The sequence below is a fragment of the Stegodyphus dumicola genome, chromosome 4 (assembly GCF_044657685.1).
Source record: "Stegodyphus dumicola isolate Sdum_Otavi_A_Nest chromosome 4, ASM4465768v1".
Taxonomy (NCBI): domain Eukaryota; kingdom Metazoa; phylum Arthropoda; class Arachnida; order Araneae; family Eresidae; genus Stegodyphus; species Stegodyphus dumicola.
Genome location: NC_140771.1, coordinates 169,887,728 through 169,903,045, shown reverse-complemented (window position 1 = coordinate 169,903,045; position 15,318 = coordinate 169,887,728). Strand labels below are relative to the sequence as shown.

General features: G+C 32.0%; 1 protein-coding gene across 9 annotated transcripts in view; it reads left to right on the top strand.

Moving 5' to 3' along the window:
* LOC118188251 (tyrosine-protein phosphatase Lar-like) overlaps window positions 1–15,318 on the top strand; it is a 1,537,039-nt gene that overhangs the window by 1,429,266 nt on the left and 92,455 nt on the right. For 7 of the 9 annotated variants that reach the window (XM_085815767.1, XM_085815772.1, XM_085815771.1 and 4 more), the window contains 2 exons: window positions 6,006–6,290; window positions 10,624–10,932. In XM_085815767.1, coding sequence (XP_085671893.1) covers window positions 6,006–6,290; window positions 10,624–10,932 — 594 coding nt within the window. The remainder of the gene's footprint in view (window positions 1–6,005; window positions 6,291–10,623; window positions 10,933–15,318) is intronic. The other 2 variants (XM_085815774.1, XM_085815773.1) reach the window with 1 other exon arrangement.

The following is a 15,318-nucleotide window of genomic DNA, read 5'->3' as shown; positions in this document are numbered from 1 at the left end:
AAGAAAATGTTTTTTCCATTATTAGGAACCTTAAGCATCTTACGGAATAGATGGGAAGGAGTATTCCTGATAAACAAAAGTAAACTTCATGTCATCATTTGACATATATGTATATTCAATATTTATCAGGTACTTTAAAATTCTTTATAATTAAATTGGAACTTTTATAATGGGAAATACGTTGTTAATATGAAAAACGCGGAAAATATTTACAAAAACATCTGCCGTTAGTCTCAGCGGTTCTTAATTTCAACCACGTAACATTATTGCGGTTTTGTGATTTTCAATGTTTTCTGATTGACCATCAGCGCGAAACACAGTGTTGAACTGACCTTTTTTTCTAGCGTTCTAAATAATTGCGCAGATGACAGATTTCTACCTAACCATTCGAACTAGTTCTGGAAGATCGCTTTTCTACGAAAAGTTGTATATTTCTTTAAACAATCCTTTGCTATGTATCATTTTGTCCTTCAACTTGAAGAAACCTATAGCTGCTTACCAACTTTAGACATTGCTATGAATTTCAATTGCATTTTGTCCTTCAACTTGAAGAAACTTACAACTCTTATCATGTCTAGTATAGCGAACCTCAGTAGGCAACTCTCCAAAAAATGCATTTAATCAGATCTAATTGGAAATCAGGCAGAAACTTGTTTTATCGGTAATTTCTTACAATGCAGGGAAAAGTTCTGTTTGATCCTATAACTTCGCACAGGTCAGTCAGCCAGAAAGAAGACCACAGAGCCTAACTACCTAAGTTAACTACACAAAATGCGTGGAAGCAAAGGTTTATCCAAACGTTGCGTATGTGCTGAGGAAATTTTTTATTTATCTGATAGAAGATAAGGAAAAGGTTAAGTGTCGTACATAAATATTATTAAAGCTATGAGAAATATGGATGGATGCCCATTATAAGGATGTTCAATGAGGAATGTTTTTGACGATTGAACGCATTGTTGAAGCATTTGATAAAACGGTTCGATAAAATTTCTAGTTTTAGAGTTTCTGATCTTTTTCTTGATTTTCTTTAAATTGTTTTATGGTATAGCTCAAATTTCTATGACGAAGACAGCCAATAGCAGATAACACGTTCCCAGATTTTAATTTGAAAAAAACCTCACAGGAGAAATAACATAGAATACGTCTAAGTTTTGTATGTAATAGAGTTTTTCTCTTTATTCCCATTTTTATTACCAACCTCTTGCGATTTAGTTATGATCAGCTTTATATGTAAAGTATCATGTATTATCTCACATTTTCAGGATATCTCACATTCCTGAAAATGTATTAAACAAACTTGTCGATGTTTTGAATTAACTTTTTTGTACTGAATTAATTTGCATTGCTTACAATAGTTTAAAATTGGAAACGATATCTTGCTGGGATAAATACTCTCACTTAATATTGTAACTCAGTTGAGCAGACTAATTTAATATAGTCACTGAAGTGTACGTTTTCCTGTTTATATAACGTAAGTTTATTTCGCTTTAATTTCTCATCTCTTTTGTTCCTTTTTTAAACGTTAATCTCATTCTTGAACTTTTTCTTTTGTATTTTCAGGTTAAATTATGCACCTTTATCGCGAAAAATTGCATCATAATCAAAAATAGACTCGAACAGTTTTTAATTTCTTTTAACATGAAGACTCAAGAAATGATTCAGATTTTCATTTTGCGATTTCATAAATCCCTATTTAAATACTTTATTAAAGTCGTCTGATATTAATATTTTCATTTTGTATGCTGCAACGGGTGAATTGGCTGCATTAATTAAAATCTGTTTATGTTTCTGAATTCTTTTATTTTTCATAAGCAAAAACATTAGGTTCAAATCTACGTAGCCTTTAAAATTGAACTTGTATGTATGTATTCCTATTAAGTGTGTGTATTTCTATTAAATTTATTATAAAGAAAGACCTGATTATTTCTATTTCGTTAATAGAACTGACGCTAGGCTTGCTTTTTATTTGAACAATTCTGTTATAAAAGTTAATGAGTAGAGTCGTATACCAATATAAATACAATTTTAAAAAGAATTTAATTTGCAGTTTCTGTTCTTTGTAATTACCTCAAACGATTTGTTGATTAACTTCTACTTCGCCAGATTAATTTTATTTACAGAAAATAATAATATAGCTTAAAAATACACCATTTAGTAACTGTAGTTGAATTTTAAAGGCATGATTTATAAGCTTATTTTAATAGCGTTTTTTCTGAAAAGTCAGATACGTAGGCAAAGTATTTCGAAAGAGATCGAATAGACTTGAAGAGGTAGCAAATTGCACTAAAACATTTTTTCCCATAAGTGCGTAGTCAGAATTTAAATATAAAGGCTACAAAGGGCAGTTGCTTACTACCAAGAGTTATTTGACAAGTATGAATGTACCGCAGCTACAATTCTTGAGGTGATTGCTCGGTCTACGCTTGACGATACAGCCAATGTCCACTTCCCGACTCTATAAGAGAAAGTAACATATTTTCCTGCAGAAAATCTTGCTAGCATTGCTGGAGAATATTCTAGCAACCCTCCGCGACGATTCCAGTATGATGGAACGCCAACCCATTTTCGGTAAGACGTAAATGACCCTTTGAATATCACCTTTCCCTGCGCCTGGATTAGGTGAAAGTGTCTCATACCCAGAATACCACCATCTCCAGATCTCTCGTGGCTTGAAGTCTTATTGTGAAGACATGTCAAGAGCTTCGTTGATGAAATATCCTTTCAACCAGATGAAGAATACGTTGCCAAAATTTCGCTCAGCACTGTAACTACGTGTGTTGTATCTGGTGTGTTCGAAAAATTCCACTAATCCTTCCATCGTCATTTATGTGTTACTTTTTGCTCTTTCAAGCAATTACTATAGTTATACATGATTCAAATTGTTTGTTTTTTAATCATCTGTGTCACTGTGTTTGCGCCTTTTGCGGCTCCAGGAAATTGATGTCTCTAGATAAGTGGTAAATACCGATTTACCTCTGTTAGACATCAGGTGTCCTCGTCTTCCGTCACTTACCACTTATATTTGTTTCTCACTTCCTCGGCCCTCGAATGTGAAGTGCCCTCGAATGCTTTTATGTTTCACATTCGACCATGAATTCTGTAACAAAACAATATTTGTTTCGGTGTGCTATACTACTTCTTAAAGTTACTTCCATTCTCTTGGAAATACCACATATACCATCCAATCCAAATTTAATAAATGTTTAGAAATTGAAGATAAAATTCGTTTATTTATGAAATAGGGAGACGTTAAAATTGTTGTTCAAATATGATATGAGATATAAAAAATGCATGCTTATTGCACTAAGAAGACCTCAATAAAGGAAAAAAAAAGAAAAATTTTACATGCAAAAAGTCAAAAAATTATTTTAGGCAATAAATTTGTGAAATCTGTAGAACTTTCGCTATCACCTTATAGTTGGCAGTATGACCACAATCCCATTCCCGTTTTTAAAAAAATCCCAACGAGAACACATTCAGAGATTTCCTACACCTCTTTTCTACCACCAAAGCACAGTGGACTTAGGCTCGCCGTGTATTTTTAGAGCTGCCATGTCGCAAAGACACTATATAACCGAAACTACCATAAACAAAAGACTCTCTTTGATCATAAAAAAGGTCTTTTTAAATAGTTTTAATTAACAAAACACAATTAAGATAAAACATTACAGTTAAGGGCGTTATAATTATAAATTTAAGTTACAAAGTAAATCTCGGGGAACAACATCTCGGGGAAACAACATGCTTAGTTCATGACTCCCGTACATCGACTGAAGGCTAGAGTCCTTTTTTTTGGCTGGTGTTTATTCAAGTGGCCGCTAGGTGGCGCACGTTGAGCCATGGGGTTACAACTATACTTTTCCAAACTTCCAAGCCTTTACCGGGATTTCATCCGAGACGTAAATACACGGCAGCCAGCATCTGGAACCACTATGCCTATCTGACGCTTTCAGTTTAAAAATTTTGCATTCATTTAAACAGTACAATATTAAATTATTAAAAGGACAAAAGTTCTACTTAGGAGACTCTTATTCTTTTACACCTTTGGTGCGCAGCCTACCAGTGGTACAGCGGTAAGACTATTGAGCGTTAATATCATATGGAGGGTACTATATTCACATCCTAGTGAAATGGCTGGATGCATGCGCGTTCTTGTGTTTACCTTTATGTAATACGGATAGGAACTAGTTTGTATTACAAAGTCTTTCACAAAGATATTTCTTCTCTTATGTTAATAGTCCCAATGTGAGAGATATTATTTACGTTACATTCAGTATCCTAAGGATTAGAAGTCTGTTTAGAAATGCTGCCTAGCTGTCCGAGAGAATGTTTTAAGTAGTTCCTCATGAAAATTAGACCGGACGCCACTTATTTGTTATTTTCCTGCATTCGATTATCGCTGAAGAGACAAATAATATCCGGGAAAGAAAGAAAAAATGTTTGCTAGTTTTGGTATGCTTATATGGTAACAACTCATCTGGTAAAGCTATGTTAGTTCTATAACCCTAACAGACGTGAAAGAAGTTATCGTTATGTCTGGAATCAACGACAGAGTTTTGAGAAAGTTAAAGTAACATTTTTATTTAAACAGAATTTAGAACATAAGGGCACGCGTGCTACAATTACCACAACTCGTGGAGATGCAAAAAATGGAATAGTACAAATTAAATAAAAATGTTGAACCAGTAGACAAGGACTATATTGGCTGGCTATAAAAGCTTGTTCATTAACTGTACCGGAGCGTCAGAATTAAAATGTCGACAGCGAGAGGTCGTGTAGTCAAATAGTAAAAAATATTAAAGCTAGCAGGAAACTAACCACGTAGCGCGCAAGCGACCCCAGAAACACTCGCAGTTTGAAATCTCAAAACCTTGGTTTAAATACTTACTGCCTTTCATTCTGGTGAGGAATGCGGAAAGGTTTCAGTAAAGGCTGAAATCAAAGTAACTGGTTAATTAACATAAGATTCCCTACGCTGAAAACGAATATGGTGTCTGAAACTGTAGTTCATATTTCATGAACCTAATGGAGACGCTATGGCCATGTAATGCGAACGATTTGTTACTGTTTAAAATGTCACTTTTATCGTATTCCTCTTGCAAATAAGGCAAGCTTGTTGTATATTTTTATTTGCTCTTATTTATTGTTTAATTTTATGAGAAATATTCTTGCAATATGCCAAAATATAAATCAGAACCGGTGATTTCTGTAAACTATATTTAGCAACCTGATGTCAAGAGTTAATATTAAGTCTTTAGAAGTTAAATTCTTTTGGTTTATTTAGTTAAATTGATTAGTAGGGTTGGGATTTTAATTTTGAAGCTTGACTCCTGTAAGTTTCCAATTATTGTATTTTTCCTGATAACACGGAAAGCATCGTGGACGAAACCATCGCAGAAAAAACAACGCAAGAGAGAAACTTCGTCGTTCAAAATATCATAGGAGAAAAGAAAGAAAAGGGAAATCATCACAGTTCTAAAACATCGTGGAGGAAACTAACGCAGTGCAAAAACCTTCACAGTTTTGAAACATCATTGTACAAAATATCATGGTAAAAAGTAAAGCACCTACAAATCATGGCATGATTATAACTTCGAAGGCATACGTTTTCTAGCTCTAAAAATTTTAAGTGAACTTTAAGTTACATAAGAAGAAGTAAGTAATATATATATACATATACATATATGTATGTTTCGTATTTTTGTATTAATTAATCAAATTTTATTGGAAAAGCAGAAAGGAAACTTAAGAATGCAAAATCTGGAAATGATTAAAATTTAATACTACTGTGTTTAGCAGTTAATATAACTAACTTCAGCGTCATAAATTTCATAAAGAAATATAAATAACTTAAAAATGGAAAAAATAAATTAAGGTTGGTTATCCGACATTACCAGTCGAAGCAAACATTTTCCCATTTCTTTTTTATTTATATTGCATGTAACTGATAATAATAACTTCTAATTTCTTACTTCTTATATGCACATCTTTTTTCCACTATGTAGTGCCGAGTCAGCCGACAAATCTTCGTGCAGTTCCTGCATCTTCCACCACCGTTCAATTAACATGGACAAGACCAACCCACACGGGTGCGAACATTATTGGCTATGAACTGTATTGGAATGATACCTTTACGCAACATGAATATCATCGAGAAATCCCGGATATTGAGAATTTTATTTTAGGAGATCTGTATCCTGACACCGTTTATTACATCTGGGTTGCTGCAAAGTCGAAAACAGGCGAGGGAGCAGCTACACCTCCTGTTAAAGTGAAAACTGAGCAGTATGGTAAGGCATAGAAAGTGATTCATTTTCCTTTTCTCATTCTATATTCAGTCTGCCGCCGTGATGGTATATAATTCCGTTTGGTTCATGTCCGTGGTCGGAAGCCATCATAGCGGTGCACTTACTCACTCACTCTATATTCAGTCTGTATTGGCTGGTTTGATTCTCTGCTTCAAACTGTAAAGTATTTCTGTAGTTTACGAATGCAATAGACATCTTTTACAGTATCTGAAGGATTTCAGAGCAAATGTGCTGTAAAAATAGACCGTATGTATGTATAGTTTATATGCATATATGGTAAGTATTATGCGCAAGAAGAATTTAAATCAAATTCTGTAATTCTTCAAGCGTGTATATAAAAAGAAACTTTTATTACTTCGCAAAGAAATAAGATAAAAATATCTTAAAGATTCAAATAAAAAATGGAAAAGAACAACTGAAGATATGGATTTTCATATGCATTTGGTCGCCATCAGGGAAGCAGCAAATAAGCTTTCGAAATCAGCCGTTTTCATGATTCCACCCTTGAAAGAATTTCCTATAATAATTATAAGTACTTTTCTGTTAACGGGGAGCCACGTAGGGCCAAACATAAACACTGGCGCGCGAAATTAGATGGTGGAAACCCTGATGATACATAAAGCTTCATGAAAGGAATAATTATTTTATTTAATCCGAAATAAATAAAAAATTAAGGCAAATAAGAAAATAGATTTAATATGCCCAATACCCAGACTGTGTATGTTTCCGAATTGAAAATTAGGAAATTTACGATTCCCTAATATTTTTTAAAGGAACTCAAATTGCTGTGTTCCCGAGGAAAACGAAACTGTCTTTCTCTCAGCGATCTTTTTTCTCTTAAAACATATCCGAGAAATGCGCAAATTCAGCATTCCATACAGCTTCGGCATTGTTTAAGCTAGTACATGTCGCGCTTTGAAGCTCATTTATCGACAAAAAAAATGACTATTTTTGACTGTCATCAGAAAAGTTCTTAATTATATTTTTAACTGCTCGAGTGCGGCATACAACGAAAAACAATATGGCTGAAATGCAGTGACTTCCAAGAAATATGCCATTTCAGTCATATTATATTTTGTTGCACGCCGAGTAAAAGCAAATTTTTTTATTTCCTTTTTCTTGAAAAGCTTTCCGAAAAATGTCTCTAAAATCTCTAAATTTAATTTTAAATTTTAATATTAAGCATATATTTGGAAGATTTTTAAATTATTGAAAAGTTCTTCATTTAAAAACAGGGTACAAAAATTTGAGTCATCAAAAAGAGTTTTTTTAAGTCAGCATTGTAAGGGGATTTAGAATGCCATGGAGGCCATGATCAAAACAGTTTTGAGAATAAAAATGGTTATTAAATGATCTGGAACAGATAATATGTGAAACGAGGATTTCACGAAAATTGATAAAATATTATTGGCAACATTAAAAGCTATTAGAATTACTGTCTAATTGGGAAAAGAACTAAAGTAGCAACTAGAATTGATTTAATGTGAGTGAAACTCCCAGGATGTATTTGGAAGGTATGAACATCCCTTTCTTTTTCGGCTGCAAATAAGAAATAAGAAACTTTTTATTACTCTTGATATGACCATTAATATAGACCATTAATATTATAACCATTAATATAGCTTAAACTGAATTTCAATCAAAGACGAAGTGCTGAAATTTCGCTTTTAGTATTGCGTTTTTTTAATTGATTGAACTTTTTTAAAATATGTAATAATCATGGACTTATTTTTGGCAGAATGTTTGATAAATGCCGTTATCCGTTTTATCTTGGTTCTTTTAAATTTGTCAGATATCTTAATATATCTCTATTTAATTGTTACTAAGATACAGAATTTATCATTTAGATAGCTTTTTTAAACTTATCAATTTTAGTTTTCGTACAACTTGATAATGTCTAAATTTTACTTTGAAAGAATATAAATTCTTTTCAGATATTTGGAGCAATAAAAGAAAAAAAATAGAATATTTATTTCCATTTTTGAAATATTTCTTTCCATTTTTCCAATAGCATTTTAGATCAAAATATTATCAAATGTAGTAAACCAATTATTTTTGCCCTGAGTATTTCATAATGCCACGGTATGCTGCTTTATTACTTTGCTGTTACATTACCTTTTACAATTTTTCTTTTGAATTATTTATTTTCTTTTTGTTTAATCGTAAGTTCAGTTTTATTCATTTTCATTTTAAAAATTGTATTCCATCATTTGTATGATATATGTATTTCCTTTTGAATTTATTTGTGTTTTCATTTTTTTCGTGTTTGTTATCTTAAAATGTATACATTGTTTTTAAGATATTTTTATTTTGTATTTTTGATACATTTTATGCTTTTTTTTATTATTATGTTACGGGAACTGTCAACAATTTTAGTTGCAAAATTACAGTTAAATTAAAAATATTTTGTTAAAAGTAATTTACAGAATTTACATTCGATCAAAGAAATCTTGCTATTGAAGTTTTTATTATTATGAGAACTTACCATTTTTCACATACGTATATGCAAAATATTTTCTTAATTTACTAAATAATTCTAATCTACTGCAATGAATCCTCCTGTTTGAGCTTTTTTCAGTTTTGTATTTGACAGATTTAAAATTTTTAAAATATTAACCATTAATATAGCTTCTTCCTTTTAGACTTAATGCATTTAATTAAAGTAAATTATCTTCCATAATCTGAATTAGTTTGTTTCAAAAATTGCTTGTTCAGTTGTTATCACCTTTCACTCGGTCAGACTGAATACGATTATTTACGAAATTGAAAAAGGCTTATCGATTGTTAAGATTGTTATCGACTTATGTACCTGCGATATACTGCGCCAATTGATTAAATAAATATTGTTTATTATCAAATCAAATATAACCCACACTTCGCTGGTTATACTGCTTGTAATTTTACAAACTGCAGGAAAATGAAGTACTGAAAATAAATATGTATTATTTAAGGTTAATTAATGTATTAAAATAAAGAATTTGAATTAAACTTTTAATTAATTTTATTTACTCTTTCGGGTTGTATAAGACGTAAAAACGTAATCTTAATTTTGCACTATACGTGTAATGTAAGCACTAAATTTCACATAAAAACGCGAAGACATGAGCGACATAAAAAGACAAACAAATAAATATTGAAAATAAATACTGAATCTTGAAATGGTATTTTCCAAAAAAAATGGATTTTTTTAATGGTATTTTTTTCCTTCTTACAATTAAATATTAAAAGCGTATTTCAAGATATTCCGAATTAGAACTCAGTCAAGAAATATTTTGGGCGAACATTTTGAAGAAATTTGTAGAAAATTTTGCCAAATGTTTAGACTAGCATAATAGTTTAGTAAATGCTTAATATCAGTCTAATTTATATTGCCGATTACCAAAACATTTACTTTGACCTCATTACAGCCCCATATCTAGTCTGTAACGAAGAAACATGTATCCTCATTGATCAACAAGGTACCTTTCCGATGAAAGTATGTTTTCTGCAGCATGAAAGGGTCCGATGCAGCTTGCAGCTGTCACATATCATCCAACGACTAGGACTGAGGTCTCTTTAAGGGCATTTTCAGTGAACTGAAAAGCAAAAAGTCGTTCATTGGGAAATCCTGATTGTGGAGTTAGAATTCTCCATTTTCGTTCAAGACCTTTGCTATATACATGAAAGCGTGCATCATCCTGAAAGACGATGGCCTTTAAATGGTTTCAGAATATTTCTCCGTAACATCACACGTTTCATATACAGTTCTGTCTGCAGTAAACAGTACACTTAACTAGCGACAGGCAGCTGTTACCCTGTGAGTTATCAGTTTTTATTACCTATCCCGTATAAAAGCAGTTCTCTGTGCAGCAAATACCTGACCAATCACAAAAGATTAATCACGGCCTTTACATCACCTCAGCTATGATCCCGTGTACCTCATATAAAGACTGCTTCCAATCAAATGGAAATATTTCAATCATTCCTTACGAGAAGATTGTCAAGCATAAGTATTTGAAAGCAGTCGCAGACAGAAAGGATTTGTGATATGTTTGGGTAATAAGTTTGTGAAAAATGATAGCAAGATTTCTATGAATTGCGAATCAGTTTTGTAGGTGTTTTATGTTCACTGTAATTACTCATATTTTTTTAAATAATAAATAATTATAATTATTTTAAATAATTAAAAGCTATTCGAGCTTTTAAGGAATTCCATTATATTTCAAAATGAAGTTGATAGTTCCAGTTATCTGTTTATTTTCTTCTTATTAATTTGCATTTTCTTTGGTTTTATGATTTTTTTTCTTTATGCTTTTGCTGCTTCTTTGCTACTTAGCACCGAGCGCACCGCCGCTAGAAGTCACCGGTGTAACACTTAATTCTCGTTCATTGCGCATTTCTTGGGAACCACCTCCGGAGAGTCAAAGAAACGGCAAAATTACCTTTTATAAAGTTCTTTACATGAAAGCCGAAAAACCTCCCGATCCCTCCACTGCAACTAGCCAACGAGTAGATGCCAAAGATATGCATGTAGTGCTGGATCAGCTCAGTACCTGGACTGATTATCGTGTGTGGGTGCTTGCAGGAACTGAAGCGGGAGAAGGCCCCTTGTCGGAGGCCATTGTAATACGCACCGATGAAGGAGGTAAGACAAAAAAATAGTATATGCTGTTTTGATGTTTTAAAAAGTGTTCGAAACGAGTTTCAGTGATGCTTTTCTTAATTTATACAAAATATAATGCAAGGTGTTTCACTCGTTATAATCTCCTTATCCGCAGAGGCCTATGGAACTGAACATCTAAAGTACGCAAATGTGGTTATGGAAATACAAACCTATAAAGTCAATCAAATTGCATCACAATAAATACTTATAATAGCTACGTCGTTTTTAACAATCTGGCACTCCATATTTGCGAACATCACTATAAACTGAGTATTTCTGCTGGGGTCCAATTACAATGATGAGAACCATCTTCTAATGTTGAATGGTGCGTAATTTTTAGCATAGATTTTTTCTTCTGACATCCAAGTTCTTAGGTTCTTATAACAACTAAAGAGGCTAGATACATTTGCCGCATGTCTTTCGGAAGCATCATAAGCCCTCTCCTTTTTGAAAAAAAGTTAAACATACACATGCATCGTAATAATATTGGTATATTATTTTATTATTGGACATGGAACAACAGTTGAGAGCAGTCTGGACTCTTGGGCGGCTTACACAGACTGATCGGGTGTTGTCCGGATTACGCAACTGTCTAGAGCAGGTGCCTAATAAGGACCGTGTCTGAAGTTTACTTGGGAAACGTGTGGAATAACAGAATGTTTTCAGTGTGGTACTCTAAATTCGTAACCTGCTTCTAAGGATGTCACATTATCTTCAAAAGACTAAAAAAAATTTGGCCTCCAATTTCTTCGGATTTTGGAGTTCTAGGATTTCGCAGGGCACAGTTTAAGATCTAAAATTATATGACGACACCACTCAGCTCACTGTGATGGTCGCAAATATGAAGCATCGAGTTGCAAGGTGCCTGGAAGAATGAAGCTCCATAGCATTTGCGGTAATGAACATCTCTTGTTGGACATCTCTCGCGTTAATATATTACTACAATTTCATCTGCGTATGGATTTCCTTAGCAAATAATCACCCTGTGTATTTCAAAAAATTAATAGGATAAAATATATATGTATTATTGGATTTTCCTCGCACTTCGCTTACTCATCTTGTAATCCCACTAGTGACCTGAAATCTAAAGCAGCAAAATCTAGAATTCTTCTCAAATTAAATTTAGGTGGATGAACGACCTGGCTGGATATACGTTTCGCAGTTTCTCTATGCCTGGAAACAGTATCCGTCATAAAATTCTCAATGAAAGCATCACTTACCCTTAGGCAGACATCTATTATACACCACAGCCAATGCTTTAATTGTTAATTAACTACTAAAATTCTCTTCTAGACTTTTCAAATATAAGTTACCTAACAACATAACAATGAATTAATTTTTAATAAAATATTTCCTAGCTATAAACGTCTATACATATCTTTCATATCTGTAATAAGAACCTCACAGATTTTAAAACTATAATTTTTTTCACCTTCTTACAATTAAATATTAAATACCTTTTTATCAGAGTTTTATATAGCGCTGAAAGTAAAGTAATATGATTTTCGAAGAATTATGTAATATTGATGAGATGCCTATTCTAAAGTAAAAGAAGGGGTAAAAGATCAGAAGTAATTTATTCTTCTGTGGGTCTTACGGTTAGCGCGGCAGCTTTTCACGCCTCAATCTCTGAACTGCAATTAACCTACACTAGTCGCTTAATAGTTTTGTCCGTACGTCATACGAGCAATCTTTTCTGCGCAGTTGGATTAGTCCGCATGTAGTACGGGCTTCTTATTTCCAAAGTTTTAATTTTTTACTATTTCGTGTTAGTTACTTTAGCTTACGTTTTCCTTTCTAGATGGCATTAGCTAAAGGTAGAAATAAATTTGTAGGTTTTTTGTTTGTTTGTTTGTTTGTTTTCTTTTAATTTATAGAGAAATATCTGCATACAAATACATTATTGTTGCATTTGTTAAACGTTTTGCTTAGTAAAGTTTCTTTACAAATTTATAAAATTTTATAAACTTAATATTAAAAGGATATAAAATAACATTTAATAAATATTATTTTAATTTGTAGGTTTTAATTTCCGTCATTCCTTGTTTAAAATGTACCCCAAAAAATATCTTTCCTTTGCCGTTTCTTGCGTCATAGTAAACCATACTGAGATGAAATATTAAATTATAAATAAAATTTCCAAATATATAATCAGTACGGACTTTAAAGCTATGTAAAATATGTATTGTTCCTTACATGTATTAAAAAAGGCAACACAATAGAGGTATTTTATGTAAAATAAGCTTACTATTCATACCTATTTGTGTGTCCAAAAGGCTAACATTACAGTGATAATTTTAATTTCTCCCTCTCTTTCTCTCAATATATATTTATATATATATATATAGAGAGAGAGAGAGAGAGATTACAATTATATATATATATATTGTAGTTTATTTTTAAAAAATAATGATTTTTATATGTAATTTATCTAAAATGCAATTTTCTTTTAAATTGTGTAATAAAAAAAACACAATTTGTGGTTGATTTTTCTGAAAATTATTGAGTTGAAAAGTGGCTAGCTTTTATATTCTGTCTCGTACGTGCTTTTAATTTGCACGGCCTTCAGCTATGAGCGATTATAAATTACATGAATTAAAAGAAAGGCAGAGCAATGTTTAAATTAAGCTTAATTGCTAGTAAAACCTAAACTGTCACGATGTTGTTACGTTATACGCAAAAACTTTCTATAAAAATATGCTAATCTTTCTGTAAAATTCCTTGTACATTACTTCCACTTAAATACTTTATTTCTGCTATTTTAAATATGTGGCTCCTGGCTACTTTATCTATACTAATATTGTCTGGTTGAAATATGGGAAAAGCCTCTAAAACAAAGTATTGTAATCTCTTAATTCTGAAACCGATGGATAATTCATGTAAAGCTTCTGTTGATTCACCCACTGTCTGATGGAAATGATTAAACATATGCATTTCTGTAGATTAAAGGTCCTAATCCTTTCTAAACCTCTTTTAAAATTCTACTACGTAAACATGCTTTATAAAGCATTTGTGACAATTTAATCTTCAGTGTGACATCCTGTTAGTTTTAGTCTATAAATATTAGAGTAAGTATTCCATATTCGTTTCCCACATGCGTTTCTTAATTATCCGCCTTGCTGATAATAATAATCCTTTTAAAGTGCTGCATTTGCGGAATATAAATGAAGAATACTATCAAAGCTTATATTTCAAACATTATAATTCCATATGCAGTGCGTCTACAAAATTTTAGAACCATGTTCGTACAAAATCGAGATGTAATAGGTCTGTACTTAGCACGTTCATGTAACTGCTTGATTCTTTTTAGAATGCATCTTTTGAAATATTGTATAAGGCTCTGGATATGGTTCACTGACTCTCTTCTTTAGGAGACTCTCGATTTTTCATCACATCGCCTGGTCTCCCAGTAGATAACTGAATTTCCCAGTTTTTAATTTTTAGTCTTTTCTAAGCAAAATGTTTCCCAGCAATAAATAAAATGTATTAAATTAGCGAAACTTAAATTTCGCAAGTTCCATTGCTCCCCCCACTTCTAATGATTTTTAGAATATTTTTTCTTTATTACGTTTTATTTCTTCTGAGTTATCGTCACTTCTCCTGATTTTCTCATGTTTTTATTATTACATTTTATTGATTTTTGTCTCATTAAATTTCGTTTAATCTGAATTGTCTTAATTTACTCGAGACATTTGTGGATCTTTATATGAAGACTGTTTTAATCAACTAATATATATTTAATTTTGTTTATTTCAATATACGGTTCATTACTAAGTTTATCCCCACAGATACTACGTACATCAGTTATTAATTTTTTCATCGTATTTAAAAATAATTTGATAAATAAAAGCTTTTTTTTTACTATTCCGTATTTTCACAATGTAAAGTGTAAGGAAATTGATATATGGAATTAGCCAAAAAAAATAAAATTCAGAATATCTAATTAAATGTTAATGTATTTTACATTATAACTGAAGTACACATAGTTTAATAACATGAACAATGCATTACAAAACAATTTAAAGTCAGTTTGGAGTTCCTTTCAAATGGCGCAATGCACAGCCTGAGAAATTTCCCGTTTTTCTCACAAAACTCTCCCGGTTTTTAGACGTTCAAGGTTGTAGCAGCTATGCCATTAAAGTAATAACTTTTGGGAGGGACGGCATCATTTTGAGAGAAAAAAAAAAGTAGTCTTCAGGTGCCATATTTGGTGAAAAAGATGGTTGGTTGAAAATTGTGCCATTTTTTCTTTGCTAAAATCTGCTTGAAGCGTATGGAATTGAGTGATGGCGAACAGCAGGAACAGCCATTTTGATTTAGCACTTTTAGGCCTAGCGTGCGGAATTCTTTTCAGAATTTTTTACGTCT